Consider the following 26040-nt stretch of genomic DNA (forward strand, 5'->3'; position numbering starts at 1 on the left):
CTACCTGTCTCCGGAGGCCAAAATTCGCTTATAGATTTTAGAATCGTTTTAAAAATATCGCCGTTATCATTTGTACGCCGCCACATGAACTCAGCTAAATATGAATCGAGATGATTCCAACTCCAGATATTCGACTCTCCCGTTATGTGTCCCGATAACCAACAAGTACAGAAAAGAGATCATTAATAAAGAGATCAGAATTGAATCCACGAAGCTTCGTCTCTCATGTTATCAAAACAAATCTCACAAATGTAAATTATAGAATTACAGAAGGTACTGACATTACATTCACTACTGTATGATGGTTCTGATCTAAAGTAGAATTCTTCTGAAAATTTTTTAAAGAATTTATCTAAAGAGAGCTGAGTTTGGTTTATGCTTCACACAAAGTGAACTGATTATTCTCTAAAATATGTTGATGTTTATTTGTAGTTGGCACCACCATGCAAGACTATATTGGTGAAATGCATTTGGCTGGATAATGATCGTGAGTGTTCTGAATTATTTCAAACATCCAAGTCCGTGATGGGTATCTGCTGTTCTTTCAACTATAATGGCGTGAAGGATAAACTGAGGTCGTATGTTGTTATTTTTTTATTTGTGTGCTCTTTAAAAAACTTGTAATACATAATATAGAATAATGTGAAAATGCTGTTTAGATATATTAATTAATAGCAATAGACAAAATATGGAAGCTGTCTACTTATTACAAAAAGAAGATAATTCGATTTTTTCTTAAACATAATTTACTCTAATCTTATACAAGTTTTAGGACATAAAACTAAATTCTGTAACTTTAAACATTGAACATCACAGAACACTGACTGTGTCTCAGTTGACAAAAGTTGTTCTTATATGGACCACAAAACAGTAATTAAACCACAGAATGCCATACAAGTCTGGGATCACAGGCAATATAAATGATTTGAGGTTTTCACAGCGATGAGTATGAAGATTTCTGTCTTCTGGGTTGTTGCGCTGTGTAGTCTGGTCGATGTTTACCAACGTTTCAGAGGTCATACTGCCTCCGTCATCAGGGCGATGAGTATGAAGATTTCTGTCTTCTGGGTTGTTGCGCTGTGTAGTCTGGTCGATGTTAACCAACGTTTCAGAGGTCATACTGCCTCCGTCGGCAGTATGACCTCAGAAACGTTGGTAAACATCGACCAGACTACACAGCGCAACAACCCAGAAGACAGAAATCTTCAATATAAATCTTCTCTCTGTCACAGTTATGAGTGAGTGAGTGAAGATAAATGTGTGCAAATCATTTTGTTATGTAGAGGTTAGAGTCAGTGATGGGTTGCAGAAGTTGGTTTACATATTGAGCATATATTGTAGCAGGTAAAAATCTCCAAAATTGTCTTTGATTCCAGAATTATGCGACATCTACATATTTGCATTTTTCTCTTTCAGTAAATATTGTAATCTCTTAAATTAATTATGTAATTAATTAAAATACTTCATAACAAACTGTAGTCACAGTGGCCAGTGGAAGGCTCTTCAGTGGGGTAAGTCAGTCTGCATGCAGTGGCAAATAGAAAAATTCTTGTTCCCGCCAAGAATTGGACCCTGGTCATGAATAAGTCTCTGTACTTATAAGCTACATCACCTTACATTTGTTGTATTTTTGCTACAATTTAATATATATATATATAATACTTACTGTAAGTTATTGTTTAAGGATTCAAGGCGAACAGCAGGGCGGAATGCATTATGCATATGGTGCAGGGCAGCACGCTGGTCTAACTGTTATTTTGAACACACAGCAGCTAGAATATTTTGCACCGGTGCGCCCCATGTATGGAATATGGGTGAGAAATATATGAACTATAATACCCGTTCTCTAAAATCATAATTGTATATTTTAAAAAACAGCTATTTGTTTAATCACATGTTAAAGCCCTTTCAACCCTTTCAGAGCTGGATTAGTTTTATTTAACAGTCTTCAGCATAATAGTTTATAACAAATTATGAAATGTACACGTAGCATCATAACTCTGGTATGTTTTCTTAGTTATTGCCTCCAGATTTTAATTTATGAATGCTCTCTTATAACCTGCATTAGTTATGGAAGGCTGTGTATTCCGTCGGAACATTATCTTTGCATAGTTGTCTGGAGTCAGTGACCTGGCACCTCTCTGGTATCTGTGTGACTTGCTTATGGCTTTATCACTGGGGAGTTTCTCCACATAGCTGCGTGGGAGGGGTCTACCTGTGGATTCCCCATTTGCTATGAAAATATAAAACTTCGGCAATTACGCAGTGATAGCAGCATAATTGCATGTGGCACCAGAATTCAATGTCTTTGGTACAGGCAATGTTCCATGACCCAGAGGACTATCCAGACATGGGCTTGCAGACGGCTTTAGTGGAGCCCAGACAGCTGGTCACGGTGATGCTGGAGGCACAGGTTGTCGAGAGTCTGGATGACGTGCGGTGGATCAGCGTGGAAAACCGCCAATGCTGGTTCGATGACGAGGTAGCAGTAGTGCACTCATCACCAGATTACAGCTACCATACCTGCATCACAGAGTGCCGTATGAAGGTGTTACAAGAAAAGTGTGGCTGCATACCATTCTTCTACCCACTCTTCGGTCAGTATTTACCTGTAAACTAGAATTAAAAAGGAGATTAATTCAAATATAAATGCTTGAAAATGTACTGTGTAAATTGTCATTCACAGGTTAACACTAGAAAGCATTAGTGATTTTTTTCTATTCTCTTTTCACATATTGGTTCCAGGTCTTAGGGTGTCTTGAAATAAAGATTAAATAGGAGGATAGTTTTCAAATGGATCTTTAGGAAAAAAGATGGAAGATGGGGAATACATTTATCTGGCTCAGTATATGGACAGCTATTGTGAGCATAGTAACAAATGATTGGGTTTTATAAAGAACTGGGAATTTCTCCACTAGCTGCGGACTTTGCTCCACGGTCTCTAAGCACCATGTGGTAACAAAGGCCTACTGGTTAAGTTTTAATACTTAATCCCCCATTTCCTACAACCTGTATTTTTAAGATACATTGTATTGATCTGAACAGCACTGATATATGTCTATTCTAACATTTTGTTTCCGTTTCAGATGAAAGCAGTCATGTATGTACACTCTTAGACACAGATTGCCTGAAGCGGTACAGACGTAAGTATCTTCTTTCATAGTTCTTCCTGAGAGGAAAAAGAAACACAGTCTATAATGCATACTTCCTCTAGTATATGAGGCCTGATCAAAAAGTATTAAGACTGATCTGTGGAAACAAAGATTCTACTGACAAGAATGTGAGATAATTTCTTTGAAAGAAGGTTCCTTCAGCATGCACACATGTTTGACCACTGCAAAGACCTGGGTGAATCTCAGGCATTTGCAAGTAACATTTGTGGTGAACAAAGGATCATTCATCATTGCTCCATTGTCTTCTGTCACTACCCCATGTGGCATGCAGTCATTCAGCATTTTATCATACCCGTGGTCCTAAGTTAGGGGCTTCATTTCTAATCCAGCACTTGGTTGGTCTCAAGGTCAAGATTTTTTAATCTCAGTATTTTGGTGTTGTAATTTCTTGACTGTCATGCAGGAGTAACATCCGGGTTGCAGCCAACTGGCATTCCTGCATTCGGGAGGAACTTGAGGCAAAATGAGACGGTGGGCATGAACTGCACCTGTCTGCCCCAGTGCACAGACAAGCTCTACTTCTTTGACACAGAAACTGCACTCTTGGAGCCCAAGTTTTCACCATCTGAATCTATTCTGTAAGTTCCTTTGCACAACTACAAAACCTCCTCATTTTATGAATGTGTAATTGATGCATTTTAAAAATTTGCATAATGAATTCTTGCTACATAAAAACATTCAGAGCCATGTGTATCTTTCTATCCATCATGACTTAATACTTCTTCATGATAATTCTCATTATAATAAATAAATATGTACCAGTAAAGACAAAGAAACCTCCCACATGGGAGGAAGCCAAGGCTCGACTTTGGGATGTTGCGCCATAGAAGAAGAAATATGTACCAGTATTTAATTTCTGCTACTGAAGAAACTTCAAAGGATGAAACATGTATATAATTAGGATGATCATATTAATGTTAATCTTAGAGAGATGGGGTGTGAAGGTGGGAACAGGAATTCAATCTTTCAGAAGCAATTGTGAATATTAATGAACCTGCATAAACATCATACTGAATATCCAAGTCCCTTAGAAGTGCAAAATATCTTGACCAATTGAGCAACTATTAACTTGTCAAGGAAGATCTTGTACTATGAGGTTAGTCAGTTACCCAGTCGATGTTTCATCAGTCGGTTAGTATTTTGTTCATCGGTTAATTGATCAGAGCTTGCTAGGTTGGCTAGCTGGCCAGTCAGTTAATCAGTTAATATTTTGTAATTTAGCTAGATAGTTTGTATTATAGGCCTGTGTGTGTGTGCATATATATATATATATCAGGTCACATTTTCTCTAATTATGGAAATGGGAAATTGATTCTCATTAACAAACTTCTGCTTAAGAAACAACTTTTCCGCATTATTTTTATAAAACAAGGAATTAGTGCATTAGAATCTACCTCTGTATGTATTGAAGAGATTATGGGCATTTACTTCCATTCCAGGAAAAATGTTCCCAATACTAGTGTATTGCACGTGTTCTTCCGAGATATCACATGTATGAAGTATGCACGTGACGCTTATATGACATGGGATGCTATGTTTGGTAAGTAGAGTCTATATCTTATTTTTCAAATATGAATTTCTCTGTTTTTTCTAAGTGCTTCAAGTTTAAGATGTATGAAAATATACCCAGAATAGTATGACATTTGAAGTTCTCACAGTGGTGAAGAAGACAGTGTTCTTCTGGGTTATGACACCATGTAGACTCATAGGCAGAATCCTGCATTTCAGGGAAACATGCAGTCACTATCTTCAGGGTTTAAACCCTATTTCTCTGAAATGTTTGTTTCTATTTATAGTCTACGTGGTGTAATAATTCAGAACAACAGTGCTGTTGTACACAGTTTGTTATCCAAAATAATAAATATTTCTCATTTCAGCCACTTTTGGCGGAATTTTTGGACTGTGCATGGGCGGAAGCATAATTAGTATCTTCGAAATTTTTTATCGGCTGTCTCTTGTGATGATTACCACAGCCAAGACACTACTGCGCCTGCACATACAACACCCACGTGAAAATATAGTGCTACCCTGGAGCAACAAAACATTTGCACCTGACCACACTGATTTGTTCTTTCCTAGAACAAGACATAAACATTTTTGAAAACACAAATTAAAACTTTTGAAAATGTTGCTATTGTTACAGAAGTAATCAGAATTAGAAACAGTTGATAATCACAGCCCATTAATTTTGTGTATATTTATCAACTACAACACAAGTTTGTGACAACACAGTTGATGAAAACTGAGAACGTGTGGTGCTGTTCTTTCATAGATCTTGTGTTACTCTATTATCCATCTGAATTACAAGGCAGTTATAACTGATCCAATTTAGGTATGATTCTTTTATAAAGTTGATGGCTCAGAAGCTGAATTTTGGCTACTCACCATGGAGAGCAAGGTTAAATTCAAGGGGACTTTAGGTGAGATTCATGGTAGATGAAATGGCTCTGGAGTAGGTTTTCCTCAGAGTTCTTTAGCCTTTCTGTACCAGTCATCTATCTACCATTGCTGCATAGCAGTCTATCACTACCTCTGACCAAACAGCATGATGGTATTATTCTTTCAGTAAAAAGTAGGAGTTTCATCTCTGACATGGCAGTTGGCTGCCCTGAATGTAAAGGAAGTTCAGTTTAGTTACTGCCAGTGTAAGTGTCAGTATAAGGGTAAGCTACATTGTGTCTTATTTCTTGTACAAGAAATCAGGGACATGTACCAATAACTTTAAAATTAAAAAAAAACAGTTAACAGTGCCAAAATTTAATGCAAATTATTGAATACTGTGGTCAAATTAATACTAGACCTGGTATAAAAATTATGTTCATTTCATATCAATTATTTATATAATAATATATATGTGCATGCATGGAGTATTATAGATAATGATATCATTGTCATTCCACCTCACAAATTCAAGCATTCATCATGCTGGTATTACTGAGAGTAGGCAGTTAAAAAATGTGAGCTTGGTGTAGTCACTTGTGGCATAACATCTATACCAAGTTTCATGTAAAACCTTACAGCCATTCTCTGGTTATTAGATATGTCCAAACAGATATCAGTTATGAAGATGTTGGGTGATGAGTGTGTTTGGAGGTACTTAGAAAAAATAGTGAAAAGGTCAGGATAGCTAGTCTCTAAGCTGAGATTTTAATCCAGGACCTCTCAAATACGTATCAGGGATGCTAACCATATGGCTACAGCTATGGACATGTACTTAAAATGTTTAATTTGTTTTATGTGGTGACAGTTTAATATATAGGACATTATAAATTACATTTTAGCATCAATTCTAGCCTTTTAGTATGTGTGTGTTTGTTCCTGATTGAATTTTTAAAAAAATGGTCACCATTTGTATGAAATAGATTTATGTGCATGGACAGGATGCACAATAAGACCTGGGTGCAAGTACCAGGTAAGTCCACTTTGACAAATTTTTCAGGAGAAGCAATGATATACTGGGGTTTTATTTTTGTACAAACAAGTGAAGCAGTTTTGTTTCTTATCTAACACAGTCTACTACCAACTAATTGGACTATATTCTCTCTGCAAGAAACTTAAAAATTAAAGAAACTCAAAAAGTGGACTTTGCTGGTTCTTGTATTCTTGTGATTCGTACCTTCCTGAATCATATATTTCATGAGGTATGTCATTTGTCATTTAGTCTTTATCTGTCATCTGCTTTTATACCAAAGGTGAAATCTTATGTACATAATTTGTAACAACAATAGTAATGAATGTAACTTATGTGTTCATGCATATTTGGTGCAATGTTGTTTTTGCTCAGGAAACTAGCAACAAGGAACATAAAACATTAAACTGTGACATGCAAGTGGTGGAAAATTAATTTGACTTACAAAAAAGGTATATACTCTGCAATTCCAACCATAATAATGATGGAGTGGTGCTTAAATTTTGCTTGGAGGAGAGATTGACATGGAATAGTAGTGGACCATCATATCGACTGGCTGTCGAAGTCTATATTACGTTAGTGTGGTTTACGTGTATGAAGCTGCTTTATAGACTTCTTCATAGATGGCAATGAAAACAAATGTGCGTCAGCTAGATTATCGGTGTTTGTCTTTGCTCTATTGACCTGCTGGTTAAACCCTATAAGTTTTACTAAGGCAAGTTGACAGAATACATAAAGACTTTTTGGCACGATTCACAAGAACTACTACTAGAACTATTATTATTCTCAAGAGATTACGCAAGAAATCGCGAACGGTTGACGAGCCACGTGATGTACAGAACCAAACATCGGTTGGAACATTCATCATAACCATTCCGTTATGGTGGCGTGATTATATTCGTGTCATTTGGCAGATGATGTACGTTATGTTCACCGTTAATGTAACCAGTAATGTAATAGTTATTAGTTGAATAACTGGATTTCTTGATTAGTATGATTTAGTGTAACTAGCTGCTCAAGATAATTATTGTTGTTTGAAGAGGCTACAACCTACAATTAAGTTTCGTAAGGGAAATTTGTGCACTTAATATTAACATAATTACAAAATTTAGAGAGCATGTAAACTTTAGGGGAAGCATAAATCTTAGGTGGCCACAACCTACCATATACATTTCCTAAAAACCATAAAGTCTAATACTCTAGGACAGTGCATTATAGAAATATTCAGACATGTAACTAACTATAGTTGGTTTGATAGGCCAAACTTATATTCACAAATACAGTTTTCATTCAAAATCATAAAGGTTCTGTGTAACTACTTTTCCAACATCAGGTCCAAATTTTTGTTACATATCTTATGGAGACATCTTCATCAGTTGTATGTACATGCTGGAACTTTAATTCAGATTTGTTAAAGTGCTTAAATAGTCCATATATTAGCTTAGAATAGAAAAGTTTGTTATAAATGAAATGTAAACATTTTCTGTGTGAAAAATAGACTTAAACTTAACTGGAATGAGGTTGGACCAAATTACCTCAGATCTGGAGAGCATAATTAGATTCATAAATTGATTCAGAGGTGTAGTATAGATTAAGTGTATATTTATGTAGGATTTGGGGTTTTCACAGCAGTGAGTCAGAAGATTGCTGTCTTCTGAGTTATTGCGCCATGTAGTCTGGTAGATTTCCACTAATGTTTCAGAGGTCATACTGCCTACATCATCAGGCATTCATTGCCCTGATTACAGAGGCAATATGACCTCTGAAGCATTGGTGGAAATCTACCAGACTACACAGCACAATAACCCAGAAGAAAGCAATCATCTTAAGTGTATATTATTTATAAAAGTAATTTCTTGTGGCTACAAAATTTTATAAACAGTTTCTACATTCTCTGACTCATTGATCTGTATAAGTGTACATATATTAAACTGTACAGTAATTTTAGAGTCAGTTGTTTTATACTTTTAGGAATCACTCTCCTGGACAAGAAATTGCAAGAGACAGATTATGGTTAATCACGAAGATCTTCTTTCACAAGCAACATGGGTTGAAAAACTGGATGGGGTACTTGCTGTTATGCAGACACATGTCCAGGTAATAAATTATTTTAGAAAACTTGGTGAATGGGTGGTCCTACTTTATCCATCACTTCAGTACATTTAGAGAAATATCAGTCCATCTTGTGTACTGTAAGCAAAGCAGGAGTAGATTTGGACTGGGCAGTTGTTGGTTCTGGTTGTAGGGAGGAAAATGGGTTCAACACAGAAGGCAGTCTGTATTAACTAACATAATACAGCCTGCATAAGCAACGGCAGATGATTTGCATTTTCAGAGAGGGTATTTTTAAGTCTTGTAGTAACACACAACCCTACTTATATCTGTCCAGATTCTGACGTATATTCTTGCACCTTGCTGATAATATATAGTACATTGCATTAACATTTTGCAGCCTTTCTATGAAAAGGATCATATAGTAAGATTCATATATGTCTGTGTTTTTTCAGTAACACAGACAGTAAGTAGAATGAATTTTTAATTACCAAGGCCACAAGTTATTTTCCACTTTCCTAGAAAAATTAGTCCAGGCTGTGGTGGAATACTGTTTATGATAACTGGTACACATTACATAATATTTAAAATTTAAAGAATGGATTTATGCTAAGTGGGATTCGAACAATTTTCAAAGTAAAGAATTTGGAACTATCCCTATTGACTAATGACTGATAATTTCAAACTTTATCTGTAGTTAGTAACGCAATGGTGCAATTTCGTTATTTGCTACAATCAACATTAATGTTAATAGTTCATTAATTTCACCATGTATAATGTTACTCTCCTTAGTGCATGCTATGTGCTGTACAGGGGCTGTAAGAAAATCTTAATCAATTCCATAAGTTTGAGTTTCAGACTCATTTTCTTTCACATCACACCTAACACAAGGAATCAATGTAAATAATGTTCATGACCAGCAACAGTGCATCTTCACCATAAAAATTAATCTGCACTCATTTCTTAAATTTATTGGTCTTCTGATGTATTTCGACACACATAGCAACCACAATGAAAATATTTACAATCTGCTTGATTTTGTATGCTGTGTGTGTAGGCGAATATCTACGTAGCAGTAGTATTCTATATGTTGTTGCTACACCATGCCATCTGCAGTTTGAATAGGAACTTCTTGGTACGGATGCTGCCATCTGTACCATATATATGTCGTTTAACTCGCAACTTGTACATTTATGTACGAAGAATTTTATGCCCCAATCATTACGTAAGAACATTGAAAGATTTTGGATGCGCATATTCACTATGTGTTTGTTGGACATAAATATTCTTCAGCCCTCATTAAATTTTACAGACTTCTCATGTTATTCGACACATATAAAAACCATTTTTAAATTTTTCACCAACATATTTGAGCACAATAACGTGTTTATAGTGTAATAATTTGGTGATCGTGGCCGATTTCACGTTTGCCCACCTCGCGACTTTGACGGGTTTGTGCGAAATTATTAAAAGAGTTATGACATATTAGATTTTGAATTTCAAAAACTTACCTGTGGCATGACGTCCATACAAAATTTCAATAATTTCCGACCATCCATTCTCTATTTCGAAAATTCGTGTGCAGGTAGCCATGTTCTGCTGACTCAGAATACCCCGTTTGTGTTGAGTTAGGTTAGGTTAGTGGGGCATCTGCGCAGAAGGTGATGCGCAGTGGCTTCGTGCGTTCTTTATTATCGGTAGTGGTAATTTAAGCACTGACATATTTTAATATTTGGTGCATTATGGAATAATTTTTTTGTGTTTGTCACTAGCATAGCCGTAAATTTTATATGCATCTTACTTTGTTTCCTTACTTTGTAGACCTTGAAAGTGTACTTGATGCACTTCTTATTGGTTTGATTGTTTATGGTGTCTGCTTGCACTTCAAGATTATAAATATGTGTGACAAAATATTTTTTTGTAGCATTAGGGTATATTACAAAGGTTCGATTCACTTCAAATATATAAGTATACATCTGCAATTTTTTACGAAATTTATTCTCGTCTAGCTACTGTTGGTCACTGAAATCTGTAGGTTCTTACGTATTACTGTGACAAACATAGTACACGCTTGAGCACACAGTGCATGCCGTAAGATATTTCGCCATAGTTTATTAACACGTCTCGACGAATTACTCATACACTGTCATCAGAGCGTATGTGTAACTCCGTCCTCTCTATCGCTGGCGGCGTATGTTGTTAATATTCAGATTACCAAAGTTGTAGGACCACCATCGTCCGTAATTACTACAGTGACCCTAGTCATCGTTATAAAGAATAAATGTTCTCAAATTACATAGGTCCAGCTTCTGCAGATACGCGATATCTGTATATGATTTACGTGTTACTATCTCGTACAAACGTCTTTACAGAGCACTCATGGCATGCAAATGTCCTTTCACTGAAGTCGTATATCTCAATGTGGCGAACCGCACATATTCTTGCATGTTATGTTGGATTGGTGTTTCACTTGTTTCTATTCTCACACGTCACCGAGAAGACATCCTTACACTGAGATTCACTGTAGGTAGCACCCGTTAATACGTGATTGAACGGTGGTAATTAATCTTGTTAATGGTCCCGAAGAACTCTATTTCTATAGCACAAAGTTACGTTGATACTGACTGACCGAAATCAAATAATTCCAACCGTACTTTAATTGCGACTATTCAATCTGGACCAGCCCACTGTTCCGAGACAAAATAAATACTGACTGACTTCTGATTGGTCTTCGATGTCATTCGAAAGTAATGATTTCTTTACATTGAGGCCATCTCAGATGGCACGTCTTATCTTTGGTTCCGTATTTTTTCGGTAGACTGCGTCTTTGTGTTTGTACGTCGTGTCTTCGAGTAGATGTGAGGCAATATTATCGATATATTTTGTTGGCATTTGACATAGGACACCAATATGTTACCACAAGTTTGACGTGCGCCCCGAATTCCGCGCCCACCAAGCATTGCAATGAATATACCAGAGATTTATATTCAGTTTTTTTGTGATGCGATTTAAATTTATAAATGACGTACTATCATTCACGTATGTTTATTCCGATTCTTTCGTTACATGATACTTATTTATAGTGAGTTAGATTGGGTCATCGTTACGCATGAATCTGCTACGTATTTGCGTCAACATCTACACCATCAAATTTTGCAAGAAATAATTCTTGTGGAAACATTATGTAATTTTAGACGTGATATAATGTATTACACGCATATATGCACTATTTGTGTTATATGGGGATTGTGTGAGCGCGTAATATCGTTATTGATAAGTGGTCGTGGCCGACTTTGCGCATCCTCCACCTCACGACTTTGATGCCTTCGTGCGAATTTCTAAGAAGCGATAAGACATAATAGAGTATGAATATCATTAACTTACCTGTGGCATGACGTCCATACAAAATTTCAATAATTTCTGAGCATCCATTCGCTTTTTCCAAAATTCGTGCGCAGAAAACCATTTTGCACTGATCCACATTACGCCGGTTTGGTTGGTTTGGGTTAGGTTAGGTTAGTGGGGCACCTGCGCAGACGTTGTTGCGCAGTGCAGTCGTATGACGTGCGCATGTGAGGGCACCTTGAGCTCGTTGTGGTTATTGTAAATTATTAAACACTCAAAAATTCGATTCCGTCACTTTAAAAAGTATATTATATTCTGGTCTTCACTTTCATATCTAATTTAATTTTCTTACATGGATATTTTATTGGACACATACTTTCAGTAATTGCAAGTACACCAATTACTTATCACTTAAATATGATGTTATTGAAATAATTCTTGTGGAAACATTATGTAATTTTAGACGTGATATGATGTATTACACGCATATATGCACTATTTGTGTTATATGGGGATTGTGTGAGCGCGTAATATCGTTATTGATAAGTGGTCGTGGCCGACTTTGCGCATCCTCCACCTCACGACTTTGATGCCTTCGTGCGAATTTCTAAGAAGCGATAAGACATAATAGAGTATGAATATCATTAACTTACCTGTGGCATGACGTCCACACAAAATTTCAATAATTTCTGAGCATCCATTCGCTTTTTCCAAAATTCGTGCGCAGAAAACCATTTTGCACTGATTCACAATACCCCGCTTTGGTTGGTTTGGGTTAGGTTAGGTTAGGTTAGGTTAGTGGGGCACCTGCGCAGACGTTGTTGCGCAGTGCAGTCGTATGACGTGCGCATGTGAGGGCACCTTGAGCTCGTTGTGGTTAATTGTAAATTATTAAACACTCAAAAATTCGATTCCGTCACTTTAAAAAGTATATTATATTCTGGTCTTCACTTTCATACCTAATTTAATTTTCTTACATGGATATTTTATTGGACACATACTTTCAGTAATTGCAAGTACACCAATTACTTATCACTTAAATATGATGTTATTGAATATTTCATTGTGGAAATATATATGTTGTCACACGAAGAAGAATTTATTAAAATATTTATTTAATTTTATATTACACTACATGTAATTACTACAGTGACCCCAGTCATCGTTATAAAGAATAAATGGTCTCAAATTACATAGGTCCAGCTTCTGCAGATACGCGATATCTGTATATGATTTACGTGTTACTAACTCGTACAAACGTCTTTACTGAGCATGCAAATGTCCTTTCACTGAAGTCGTATGTCTCAATGTGGCGAACCGCACATATTCTTGCATGTTATGTTGGATTGGTGTTTCACTTGTTTCTATTCTCACACGTCACCGAGAAGACATCCTTACACTGAGATTCACTGTAGGTAGCACCCGTTAATACGTGATTGAACGGTGGTAATTAATCTTGTTAATGGTCCCGAAGAACTCTATTTCTATAGCACAAAGTTACGTTCATACTGACCGACCGAAATCAAATAATTCCAACCGTACTTTAATTGCGACTATTCAATCTGCACCAGCTGACTGTTCCAAGACAGAATCAAAACTGACTGACTTCTGATTGGTCCTCGATGCCATTCGAAAGTATTGATTTCTTTCCATTGAGGCCTTCACAGGTGGTACGTCTTATCTTTGGTTCCGTATTTTTCCGGTAGACTGCGTCTTTGTGTTTGTACGTCGTGTCCTCGAGTAAATGTGAGGCAATATTTTCGATATATTTTGTTGACATTTGACATAGGACAGCAATATGTTACAACAAGTTTGACGGTCTCCACGAATTCCGCGCCCACCAAGCATTGCAATTAATGTACCAGAGATTTATATTCAGTTTTTTTTGTGATGCGATTTATATTTATAAATGACGTAGTATCATTCACGTATGTTTATTCCGATTCTTTCGTTACATGATACTTATTTATAGTGAGTTAGATTGGGTCATCGTTACGCATGAATCTGCTACGTATTTGCGTCAACATCTACACTGCATCAAATTTTGCAAGAAATAATTCTTGTGGAAACATTATGTAATTTTAGACGTGATATGATGTATTACACGCATATAAGCACTATTTGTGTTATATGGGGATTGTGTGAGCGCGTAATATCGTTATTGATAAGTGGTCGTGGCCGATTTTGCGCACCCTCCACCTCACGACTTTGATGCCTTCGTGCGAATTTATAAAAAGCGTTAAGACATAATAGAGTATGAATAACATTAACTTACCTGTGGCACGACGTCCATACAAAATTTCAATAATTTCTGAGCATCCATTCGCTTTTTCCAAAATTCGTGCGCAGGAAGCCATTTTGCACTGGTCCAGATTACCCCCCTTTTGGTTTGTTTGGGTTAGATTAGGTTAGTGGGGCACCTGCACAGACGTTTAATTTCCGTGATGCGCAGTGGCGCCAACCAAGTAGTCAATGTTAGGGCTTCGTGCGTTCTTTATTATCGGTAGCGGTAATTTAAGCACTGACATATTTTAATATTTGGTGTATTGTGGAATAATTTTTTTGAGTTTGTCACTAGCATAGCCGTAAATTTTATATGCATCTTACTTTGTAGACCTTGAAAGTGTACTAGACGCACTTCTTATTGGTTGGATTGGGTATGGTGTTTGCTTGCACTTCAAGATTATAAATATGTGTGATAAGAATTTATTTTATTTCGAACTTCAACTGACCTCAGTCCTTATGAATATCCGAGCACTTTATTGTTCAGTGATTTTTTTTAGTAAGGTGATTATTGATTGATATGAATCACATGCTTATTATAATTGTGATGTTTCAGGAACTCTCTTTTTGCTGTAATACTTATCTTCATTGATGGATAAAGGTTATATGAAAATTATTATACACATACTAATTTTTACTCAAAAGATGTATGAAGTTCCGTAGAGACATAAGGTACTTCCGATTTCAGGATTTACAAATTATTCATGGTATATGAGTAGCATGTCTTAATGATGAACGAGAATTTTCATGGTTGAAGAGTAGGTAAGCTTATTCGTGACAGGGCTAATGTCACGTTTATCCTCTGTTAACTTGTGAATTGTTCAAAGGTGGCAGCACCTCTTTCATGTTGCCTCCTTGTCTGTAAAAAGTGTTGAATTTTCAATTTGTTTTTTTCTGTGCAGGATGATGTATATTCGTTTGTGGTTGTATGAATCTCGATGTTGGCAATGCTGTTTGCCCCTAGAATGCATTATAGTGTTGGTTTTCATAACGATTATTTGCGGTGCTTTTTAATCGAATCTTTAAGTGTTACGAGCTTTGCATTTATGGTTGAAGTAACTACTTCTAAGTTAGGTAACAGATAAAGAATATGTTTCATGGAAGGATACGAATGTGTTTCTGTCAGGATTAAACCAAGAGTAAGTTAAACAGACCGTAGCTAACTTAATGGAGGCTGGAGACATTGATTTAACAAACTGTAATTTGTCGTTTTTTTCCTGCCTGAAAATGCCGATAGAAAGTTCTTCCATAGTGTGAGAATCTTAATCCAGTGCTGTACTTTTATCCATGTATCTGCAGTGTAGTTTTTCCGTGTGCTTAATTAAGTACCACACCATGCAGACATATTTGAAGTGGAGGTGTAGCTCTGTACATTCATATTCTTTGCATTAGCTGGAGGTGAGTGGCTGGTTTGCCACAAAGGGAAGAACCACGGTACCCATTGGATATGTTTTTAAATATTTTGAAAAATTGTAAAATGTATGCATGCTTCAAGCAACTAATTACTTTTGAGATATATTTAATTTAATTACAGATATGAATCTTAACTACATTGCAGCTGGTGTCAAGACTGACTGCCATAATCTGCTGAAGAAGTTTGTAGCAACAGAATCTGTTCGCTTCAAAGAATTTGTTAAAATCTGGCAGGACATGCACTTTTCATGCATATATTGTGGCCGAGAGAGTTTTGCAGAACTGTATGAATTCACAGAAGAGGTAAGATTATGTGTGATATCTGTCTACTGAAGAAATAAATAACCCATCACACTGTAAAGTATAACTGATAATACTGAAGAGGAGTGAGCAAATGTTCAGAAAATGTGATACATAGAAAAGAAACTAGGCATGTAGTGCAAACACTAGTGAATTTATAGTATGTTTCTGCAAGAATAATTACATTAACATTTTCTGTGTTGAGGCAATAAATTGGGACGTGTTTGGTAGTTGAGTTGCAAAATATCCGTCCTTTCTTTATTTGATCTCTACAGCCAATCTTGCATACAGGTGTATTATTGCTTATCCTGCTGTAAGATATTTTCATTTTACTAGTAGCCGTGTGGTCTGAGGCAACATGCTTTGTACCGGTGATACGGAATGTGCGCTGGTTTGAGTCTCGGGGAAAGAAATTTCTCATGAGATTTTCGACCGGTGTCAACCCAGCATCATGAGGAAATTGTGGAGCTAATGGGTAGCGTAATCCGGTCATGAAAACTAGCAATGGCTGGGGGTTTGTCGTGCTGACCACACGTCACCCTGTATCAGATTAGATGATCGTTCACCTCTGCTTAGGCATGTGAACGTGAGGCCAGCAGCCAGCTAGTCGGCTTGGGCTGTCAGAGGGCTGTTACGCCACGGATTATTATTAATATCAGCATTATGATGATTACCCCTTTAATAGGATTAAAAAAATCTCTGTTGCCTGATCAAACACATGGTGCATGAGAACCAAATACTGGTAGATGCCGCCATATTACATATATCTAATTTTTATTTTTTATTGTACAGCATTGCTATGTTTCCTGTCTTTAAAAGCCATTATTCATTTAAATTGAATGATGAATGCTATTCTATTATGTAACTTCTCTGTTTTATTTTAAAACACACAGTGAAATGTTAAAAGCTTTGGATTAGTTTTAAATACTGCATATACAATGAGATTATTTTTAGCATCCCTACTAATCACTGAACATCTGAGGTGGAAGAATTGATCATTTCACTTGTCACACAGCCTGCAGAGATTTAGATCAGTAATCAAAGTGTCAAACATACATTCTAAGCACATTCAAAATAAAACTTATTCCAGTTATAGCAAGTGCTGGAAATGTGTTGTTCTGCACACATTCCTGGCACTACCTTAAAACCTTTACTTTCGTGTATTGACATTTACATTTGCTTTTCTGCAGTTTACTGGGGTACTCAGAAAATACATCTCTATGAAGCTTGTTCAAATGAAACCTAAAAGAGTAGATGCCATTAAAAGCTATTCCTGTAGGTACTGAGACAGGCATCCCATTGATATACCTTCTGATGGATTCTCTCTGTAAAGAATTTAACGGGCAACTGATAGAACGACTGCATCACAAGGACTTTGACATCCAACCCAAATCTGTGGTCTTTTAATGCTTTTTTGAGGGGGATGAACATGTGGAAGTTACAGAGTGACAGGTCTAGGCTATATTGGGGATGGTCCATCACCTTCCAGTGCATGGCACTGCAAATAGATTTCATTTTAACAACCCGTATATATGCACATATGCACAAGGGAAGACAAGCAAGAAATGTTCCAAAAATATCTAAGCTGTAGTACTTCTATGGTTGCAGTATGAAAATAAAAGAATTGTACTGGAACCATAAACATTTAACCCTAAGTGAAGAAAACTCAAGAATGGATTTACATGGTGTATCACTTAATTCTAGGTTCTGAAAATTGCAAAGGAATTCTTCCTTCCACCAAAACCACTACAGACAAGGGTCTGTGGACTGTACTTCCTGTATGGACTATACTATAAGCAGCCAACTATTGAAGGTGAGCAACAGCAGATCATACCATCAGTTAGGTTCAGGCAGGCTGTATTACTGGCTTCTAACCACAGGGACCCAGGTTCAATCCCTTGTGACTTCAAATGCCAAATTACTATGCTTTATTTTAACATTTTTTATCACTCTAGTACAGTAAAACCTCTCTAACTTGGACACTTGCGGTTCCACAATAATGTTTCCAACTTACAGAGGTGTCCAGGATAGCGGGAAAGGGGAAAAACATCTTTTCAAATTGTGGTGTAATGACAATGTGGTAATTGTAGAGTATTATGGAGCCCTTCCCAAAAAAAAGGAAATTACTGATAAGAGAAATCAAAAGGGTAAATTAAATTTTTACAAATTTCGTTTTCACTGAATTAAACTTGTCTGGATAAGCTCAAAGGGAAGGGCGCCAATACTTCACGTTTACCGACAATGTAATCTAGTTACTTACATAATCTAACTACTGTAGGCTTGCTCGAATTAAGAATTAATGACAATAATAATAATAATAATAATAATCTTTTGAAACCCACTCTCATGGTTGCAATGTTTAGAATGTATTTTTTTAATTGTACGTACGACATTATCTCAACATATGATGTCACTTATTTCTTGTAAAAAAGTTTGTCACAAGACACTGCTTTTTTGCTTTTCTCTTGGAATTCGCCATCCTCTTTCTAATTTTCGCCGCAATCCGAATAAAGTTTCAACCATTCCTGGTTGACTATGAGGGAAAGCATACCTTTCCAATTTCTGTTAACACTGTTTAACTCAGTTGCAAGCACAGTACTGACAAAGTGAGGTGTTTAACAAAAGAATAACTATACACTTTCACTGCATTCCAGTGATGTGTTCAATGTCTCACACCCTCAACCATAAGCAAATCCTCAGGTAGGAGGCATTCATCAGTCAGAAATTCAAAACAACAAAATACTAACTGTAAACATTTCCCATAAAAGCATCGAAGCTAAGAACATGGGTGCACCTGTCAAACTTACAACAAAAGGGGTGTCCAAGATATAGGGTATTGTGGATATGTAATATTATAGGATATTCGCCGGTTCCAATTAAAAGTGTCCAATATAGAGGGGGTTTTTAGTTTTGTAATGGGTAGCTCCTCAAGTGGTGAATTATTTTTGACAATTGTTTCATGTTTCTATCTGAGGAATAATTTGTATTGTAACTGTACTAGTTTGAATTCTGATGACTTGAACAAACAAGAAACTGACTGCTCACTGTCCCACCCCCATGTTGGCTGTCCTCAAGTGTTCAGTATATTTATAGATACCATTGATATCTAGAGGCTATTTCTTCCATCCTGTCACATGGGAGCGTTTCATTGTTCACAATATATATATTTAAACTTTGCGCTACAGAGCACAGCCAGCCATAATTTTATTATTTGTATGGTTTTCATTATTAGGGTTAATTATTTACTGAACACACCACTTGCAGATGGAGAATATCTTGTGAAGATTCGTCTAAATTTCAAGGAATGGCAAGATTCTTACAGTCTCATGGCAGTGCTACGTGAGGAACAACATTATGATGCACTTTTTATATTCAGCAAGCTGCTAACAGAGAATGCATTCCACTTTTGTGCCATGCCACGTGAGTATGGACTTGAGAGAAGCATTAGAAAGTATCTAGAACGTGATGATACTGGTTTAGATGAGGATCTACCCCCCAGGTCTGAGGTACTAATGTTGGAGGAGAGTGGCTTACTTAGTTCACTTGATGAACTCAGTAAAAAGTACTTTAAGTTAAAGTGTGGATTGAACAATGCAAGTAACCGGGATAAACCACATCAGCTATTGAACTATGCAAATTCTGCTGTTGCAGATGATATTAGAAAGGTAATGTTGACAATGTCAGGTGGTACTTCATACCATAAAGATGAAAATGACACACAGAAATCAATCGGATCTCATCGGAAGAAGTTAAAAGATCAAGCGTGTTATGGCGCAGGTCCAAGTAAGGTTACATGAACGTTTTATTATTTTCATATTACAAAGTATAACACTCATGTGCACACTAATATCCCCATTTAATGTTCCTCACTGTGACACAGTCACGTTGGGACAATAGTGTCCTACTCCTTGGCTCTTATATATAATGAGCTTTTTTTGTCTGTTGTCAAAACATATCTGTATTTTCTGTGAATAAACATTTCCACGCATCTTTAAAGTATGTTATCAATTATGACCACTTTTGCGCTATTCCATGGTAATAGTTGTTATACTGTATTAATCCCCTCTAAGAATTCTTCATTTACAGAAAATGTATGTCAGCAGTAGCACTAAGCAGTTTGACATAGCAGTAATATATTCTGGAGATTCTCAGTTTAAATCTTGGCCAGATTACTGATTATATTGGCTAATGATTCTGTGGTTCTTTCCAGGCGAAGTTAAAAAAAAGCACATACAAATAGGCCACAAGCACCTTCCACATCCTTGCATGCTGAAAACGCTTTTCAGTAGATACCCAATTGTCTTTGTTTTGGGAACATTCTTGATAATATCTTCCATACTGCTTTGTATGGACTATTTTTACCAAAAGAAACATTTTGTTCCTCACCATTTCTTTTATTAAACCTCTAACCAATAAATTCCCTTTTTCCCTAGATATAGATCCATATGGCTTTAGAATGCCTTCTCATTCATTGTCTTGGAACTTTTTATCAGATCAACTATTTAGAAGAAATCACGTTACAAATTTACGGTCTCCTATTATATGAGAACTTGTAAACATTTCAGTTTGAATATCAAAATATGCATTTAAATATGCCAAAGACATTAATTGAACAAGTTCAGAAATAAGAAATAAATTATTGTCCCACAATGTTGTTGATGTTTATATTGAATAAATTTTACTTTTTAAGTACTTCTGTAATGAACACTAAAGAAGCAATCAAGAGGCCAAATCCTAGGAAACATAATGATCCTTGCACGTGCTGTATTTGCAGTGTAACAGGGCCCGAATCTGACGTGGGCTGATCGTTTTGTGCCAGTATTAGTTGCATGCGCTGTGATGAGAATGCTTGCACCACCTGCATTTAGATGAGACTGTCGTTAATTACAACTAAATTAATGGGTGTTATATATCATTCCTAGTTTCACAAGGTTACTTACAAGTTTATGTATTTCTGATTATTGTGGTATAAAGGAATATATTTTTGGTTTATTTTAACCTTTCGGTATGGCAGCACTGTAGTGTTAAAATATTCTGTGAAGTAGTAAGAACATGGTGTCCCGCGCCGTAGCCGCGTGGTTTGAGGCATCATGCTTTGGACCGGCGATACAGAATGCGCGCTGGTTCGAATCTCGGGGGAGAAGAAATTTTTTCATGAGCTTTCGACCAGTGCCAACCCAGCATCGGGAGGAAATTGGGGAGCTACAATGAGTAGCGTAATCCAGTCAGGAAAGCTAGCAATGGCTGGGGGTTCGTCGTGCTGACCACAAGTCACCCATATCTGGTTGGATGATCGTTCACCTCTGCTTAGGCATGTGAACGTGAGGCTAGCAGCCAAGTTAGTCGGCTTTGGCTCTCTGGAGCTGTTACGCCACGGATTTTTTAATTTTAAGGAAGAACATGGTAGCATGGATTGTGATCATATTTAAAGCTCTGAGTCAGATCTCAAAAGACATGTTGTAGTCTTGTTTCATCCCATAACATTGACACAATTGTAGTTATCTTGCAAGCTGCTACACTATTTGTGCTGTTCCCACAAATATGTAGTTGTAATTTTAGGTTATAGACATATAGTACCTAAACTTTATTAATGTACCTGTCCCTCATAGTTCAGCAAAAGACCTGCTGCATGCAGCTTCAGAATAAGTGTATTGAGACTCTCCAGAAAGGGTGATGCCTTCCTCACATTGAATACGCAGTACCCTGAATACAAGTCCTCTCTCATTGCCCGTACATTTGTCACCGTCTTCTCATTCAGAAATGGTGGCAAGGCAAAGTTTCCTGGAATATTTAGATGGTTTAGTTTTAAGTCATATGGAATATGGGCAGTACCTAATGCTAATGGCTGAAGGTGTTGTGCAGTTTTTTGGAATATCATGTTAATAGTTGTTGTTCAGTAGCTGTACAGAGATAATGATTCTTATAATAGTCCCTAATGCTCTACACTAGATAGTTCATATTGCACATAATTTTGGAGTAATTCCTCTTATACAATTATGTAAGAAAACTACACCCCTCTTTCTTTAAGATATTTTTTAATATTGTCCTTCCATCTGTGCCTACATGTTTAACGTGTCTCTTCTTTTTAGGGTTTCCAACTAAAATGGTTTATGCATTTCTCACTTTGGACAGACATGAAAATTCTAAATTTTGTTTCACTAAAAGTCATACTCAGACAGTCTAAAAGTGTTCCTGTATTTTGCCAACTAAATATGCATTAAGCAAATTTGAAATGAATGTTTACTGAAATTTAAATAGAAATTTGAAATAAGGATTTGGAGTGTCACACATAATCATATGCTGACCACCCAAAAGTCTCTCTACTGCAAAAGCCAAGTCGCCTGCAAAAGCACGTGCCAGCAGTTGCTCATCTGTCATCACTCGGAAATTGCGCGTGATGCGTCTAAAGTCAGGCTCTGTTGCTTCCTGTATAGAAAATACCCAGGCTTCTGTAGTTGCTGCCCACAGCATGTCACTTCGTGCAAGGTCTGCTATGCTGTTTATAGGATGCTCATACCTGAAACAGGATAGCATTTAAGATACCAGTGTCTCAGTTGTTGGCAGTGGAAAATAACCATTCATTGGTTTTTGACTTGCACAAAGTATATAACACAAATTAAGCTGGAAGTTCATAATGCATTGACATAAGAATTGCTTTTGTTTCTAATTTTACATTTTAGGGATGAACGGCTTAAGTACACACTTTCATAGTCTTGCAAAACTGACTTAATCTTTTGAAGGATTTTTTTTAATTACATGGGTTTGAGGATGTGGTGTTGTAATATTAAACTTGTTTAATAATATTTTCAGGAAAAACCTTGATAGTTCTTTCTTCAAAGGGTTAATATTCCATAACCAGCTGTTTTTTCCACCTTTCAGACCCAACTAGGTGACACTTAATATGCTAGCAAAATAATTGTAGATTCAGTCGCAGTGCATTTTGTGTTTAGTTACTTAACGATCATGTACTTCAGCACATTTACTTATTTACATATATACATTGCATACCACCAAAGCTTATGAATGAACTGTAGCTTACCACCAGGACAGGAAACTTCATGATAGAAATATTTTCTAACTCTTTCGGGTGCATAAAAAGTTTTAGTCAGTAAACACGAAAGGAAGAGGCCGCTTTAGAGAGGTTCTTTGATAAATAAGGTGACTCAGTAGACAGACTGAACACAGACCAGTGGTTGGCTGTTGTGAATATATTAGAGAACCTTGAGGTTCCATAAGAGGCTGGGAATTTCTTGACAAGCTGTGCAACTAATAGCTTCTCAAGGAATATTTTGCTACATGGAAGTGATGGCATCTCACACATATAAATTTCTTTAAAGATGGCTGTCTTCTAGGGTATAGCACTGTTGTGTATGGTAGAAGTTTATCAGTGTTTGAGAGGTACTTGCTGCCTTAATCATCAGTCTATATTTGATCACACTTATGCAAGGTGGTATCACACATACCTAGGCACAGTGAGAACAGAGGCTAGTCCACCACTGTAGATTGTGTTGATGAGCAGAAAGTACACCATGAGCCATGCCAGCAAGTGTCGCTGAGGAATGTATCGAGGTGATCTTTCTTCATCTGGTACTTGTAGTAGGAGCAGACCCACTGAACTGATAATGGCGTCAGTCACTGTGGAGAAGCATTGGTGTGGCTTACTGTTGGGTCCTATCATTGATTGGAGTTAAAAACAGAAAAAGTATTAGGATTCTGATGAAACAGGTGTCCTCCTTTGGACATGGGAGCTTCTGACCGCATTGTCTAGCATGAAGACACAGTTATATTGAAATTGTAAAGCTAAAGGTGTCTCGCTGCATCTCGTGGAAGTATGGGGAGGGGAGGGAGGGGGGGAGAAAGGGAGAATAGCTTCTACTCATATTTGACCCCAGCACTTGATAAGATTGAGTTATCACCATCACCCAGCTGCACTTTACCCTTCAGGAAAATACTTCTGGTATGAATTAGATACACTCGGGTGCCAGAACCTGTCTGGATGCAGAGGATTGAACTTACCTGGTAATGACATTATAGTTCTTGTCACAAGGTATAGTGATGATGATGTAATTAGCATAGATATTCCGACAGCTGCCCACATATTTGAAGTAAATGGTAGCAAAGGGGTCATCCAGCCAGGCAACTTCTGAGGGCATGGAGTGAGGCAGCGGACAGAGCTTCGGAAGTAAGGCAGGCTGTAGTCTAGGTGTGGATAATTTTCGAGCCATGCATATGTTGCACCAAACCCCATAACCGCAACATCCATAGCCACATTACCCCACATACCATTTCCTGTTCCATTTGGCCATACCTGATGATAAAACGTGATTAGATATAGAGATAGAGGTAGACCATAGAAATCTTCAGGCTTAAGGTCAGGTGTTTGATGATTTATAAGAATGTATGTGATAATTATGGAACACTGTTATGTAACTGTAAACTATTTAGTTAAATAATCTCAAAATAATTGGTTGGTTTCAATGAATTGTAAGGGGAAAGGTTGAAAATCTGAAGAAAGCATTTCAACAGGTTAAAGCATGGCTGTGTAATGTGTTATTATTGAAACACTGCCATAGACAATTTCAAGGGATTGTTATGTAAATTTATGTACTCTTGCTAACGTGGGTATGAAACAAAATTTGATAAAGAACGGAGAATTTATTGACTAGCTGAGCTACTGTTAATTTCTCAAGGAAGATTCTGCTTTAGGAGTTATTAAAGGTCCAGTGTCTGACAATTAAATAATGAGATCGACAACACTTTGAAGCGTGAGTATCTCGATGGCGAGTGCTGCCCCCTATTTGTGAAGTCTGCACTGTACATGATCTGCTGTACGCAGTAGCAAATTTATCTAGGCAAGTGCAGAGTTGTGCTTCAACTGGACTTGTCTTTGTAAAGACCGTTTACGAAAATGGGTGATGAATATTATGAAGTGCCTTCAGGAACCCCACAACTGCTTGCACATCCTTCCCTGTTCACCATTCATTCAATCAAAATCATTCTGCTTACTTTTCCCCACCAGTTCACTTCGTCAGTGATCACACTGAAGGTGAAGTTTAAATGGCGTGCAAAGTCTTTGATGAAACGGAGTTCAATTCCGTCATACACAGGTGGGGTGGTTTTCATGTTGATTATGGTGTAGGGCGGATAATTTGGTACTGCGGCCAAGTGAACCACTTTGCCATGGAGGTTTCGCATCTTGTTCGGGTACAAGACAGTGTCTTCGGCAAAACCCTTTCCGGGTATCCACGTGTCTAACCACACTTCTGTGCCAGGATTTGATCCCACGAATCTGTGAGTCACTACCTCTATTTCATACCAATTGAGACGCGAGTATCTTAACCTTTCAATTCCTTCTTTCTCCCGTCGCTGTACCCCAGAAAGACGTCTGTCAGACGTGTTTGTATAAGGGATTCGCTGTCTAATACTGTTGTGTCCTTGATTTACGTCATCTGTGTCAGAAGCAATTTCATGTTTTCTGATTACTTTTGCTACCACAAGATCAGGCATTACAGCCATTTCTTTCATTCTGAATAAGCCAGGAACATCGTAATTTGAAGTCCCTGAGTTGTGAAAAGGCGGCAAATACAGATAACGTTTGTTTGAACGTGATTCAGACTTTCGCGATGATGTATACAAATATTCCACCAACAATTTTGGATTAGAAACTTGTATTATGGTTGATAAACATCCTTGATCTAACAGTTTAACCAGTGTTTTATCAAATACTCCAGCTTCCTCTTGAGTGGTTTCAAATTCTTTACTATTGACGGTTTTTGATATCGTAGAAATGTCGACTACAATTGTAGACGTGAATGTCGGGATATGTTTCAATATCTCTCCGTTCTCGACGATGAGCCCCACACAGTAACTGTGTGAAAAGTGCTTCTGCACTATGTGTTTTGTCATGTAACCAATGCTGTCTGCAATTCCATCCGAGTTATCGCCGTGAAATGACGGGGGGTTCCCAGTGGCATGCGAGAAGCACATCCACAGAACAATCAACTTCACACTCATGTTGCTGTAAGATAAAAGAATCACAGTTAATTATTATGCGTTCTTAATAAC

General features: G+C 37.1%; 3 protein-coding genes and 1 long non-coding RNA gene across 16 annotated transcripts in view; 2 read left to right on the plus strand and 2 right to left on the minus strand.

Annotated features, from left to right (window-relative positions):
• The window catches only part of LOC110827874 (sodium channel protein Nach), a 47932-nt gene extending 40930 nt beyond the window's left edge, over positions 1 to 7002 (plus strand). For 5 of the 8 annotated variants that reach the window (XM_087359185.1, XM_087359197.1, XM_087359181.1 and 2 more), the window contains 7 exons: positions 433 to 578; positions 1685 to 1814; positions 2318 to 2597; positions 3087 to 3143; positions 3577 to 3751; positions 4613 to 4713; positions 5051 to 7002. In XM_087359185.1, coding sequence (XP_087215311.1) covers positions 433 to 578; positions 1685 to 1814; positions 2318 to 2597; positions 3087 to 3143; positions 3577 to 3751; positions 4613 to 4713; positions 5051 to 5274 — 1113 coding nt within the window. In that variant the 3' untranslated portion in view covers positions 5275 to 7002. The remainder of the gene's footprint in view (positions 1 to 432; positions 579 to 1684; positions 1815 to 2317; positions 2598 to 3086; positions 3144 to 3576; positions 3752 to 4612; positions 4714 to 5050) is intronic. The other 3 variants (XR_015537991.1, XR_015537995.1, XM_087359208.1) reach the window with 3 other exon arrangements.
• LOC147875008 (uncharacterized) lies at positions 577 to 12065 on the minus strand. 2 transcript variants are annotated; one of them, XR_015538058.1, is made up of 2 exons: positions 10146 to 12065; positions 577 to 2616 (listed from the first exon to the last, which is right to left on the minus strand). It is a non-coding gene; the product is annotated as an uncharacterized LOC147875008 (long non-coding RNA). The 2 variants fall into 2 exon arrangements; XR_015538060.1 differs by lacking the exon at positions 10146 to 12065 and adding an exon at positions 5559 to 5614.
• Positions 7336 to 19971, plus strand: Pbp45 (proximal sequence element A Pbp45). Of its 5 annotated transcripts, none has more exons than XM_022060075.2 (5): positions 7336 to 7501; positions 8554 to 8679; positions 15797 to 15978; positions 17680 to 17788; positions 19240 to 19971. In XM_022060075.2, exons 3-5 carry the CDS (start codon positions 15799 to 15801, stop codon positions 19770 to 19772), a joined length of 822 nt encoding a protein of 273 aa, XP_021915767.1. In that variant the 5' UTR covers positions 7336 to 7501; positions 8554 to 8679; positions 15797 to 15798; the 3' UTR covers positions 19773 to 19971. The 5 variants fall into 5 exon arrangements, with proteins under 5 accessions (XP_021915767.1, XP_021915770.1, XP_021915769.1 ...); XM_022060078.2 differs by having other exon boundaries at positions 7339 to 7501; positions 15821 to 15978; XM_022060077.2 differs by lacking the exon at positions 7336 to 7501 and adding an exon at positions 7513 to 7647.
• On the minus strand, positions 19740 to 25989 carry LOC110827873 (putative glutamate receptor). Its single transcript, XM_087359456.1, has 6 exons — positions 24982 to 25989; positions 23983 to 24283; positions 23439 to 23628; positions 22281 to 22492; positions 21572 to 21756; positions 19740 to 20833 (listed from the first exon to the last, which is right to left on the minus strand). Exons 1-6 carry the CDS (start codon positions 25987 to 25989, stop codon positions 20654 to 20656), a joined length of 2076 nt encoding a protein of 691 aa, XP_087215582.1. The 3' UTR covers positions 19740 to 20653.
• Positions 25990 to 26040: the final 51 nt, after the last annotated feature.

This window comes from Zootermopsis nevadensis, unplaced genomic scaffold (genome assembly GCF_977971745.1).
Source record: "Zootermopsis nevadensis isolate Lab colony 2312 unplaced genomic scaffold, Znev_1.0 Znev_ptg000003l, whole genome shotgun sequence".
Classification (NCBI taxonomy): domain Eukaryota; kingdom Metazoa; phylum Arthropoda; class Insecta; order Blattodea; family Termopsidae; genus Zootermopsis; species Zootermopsis nevadensis.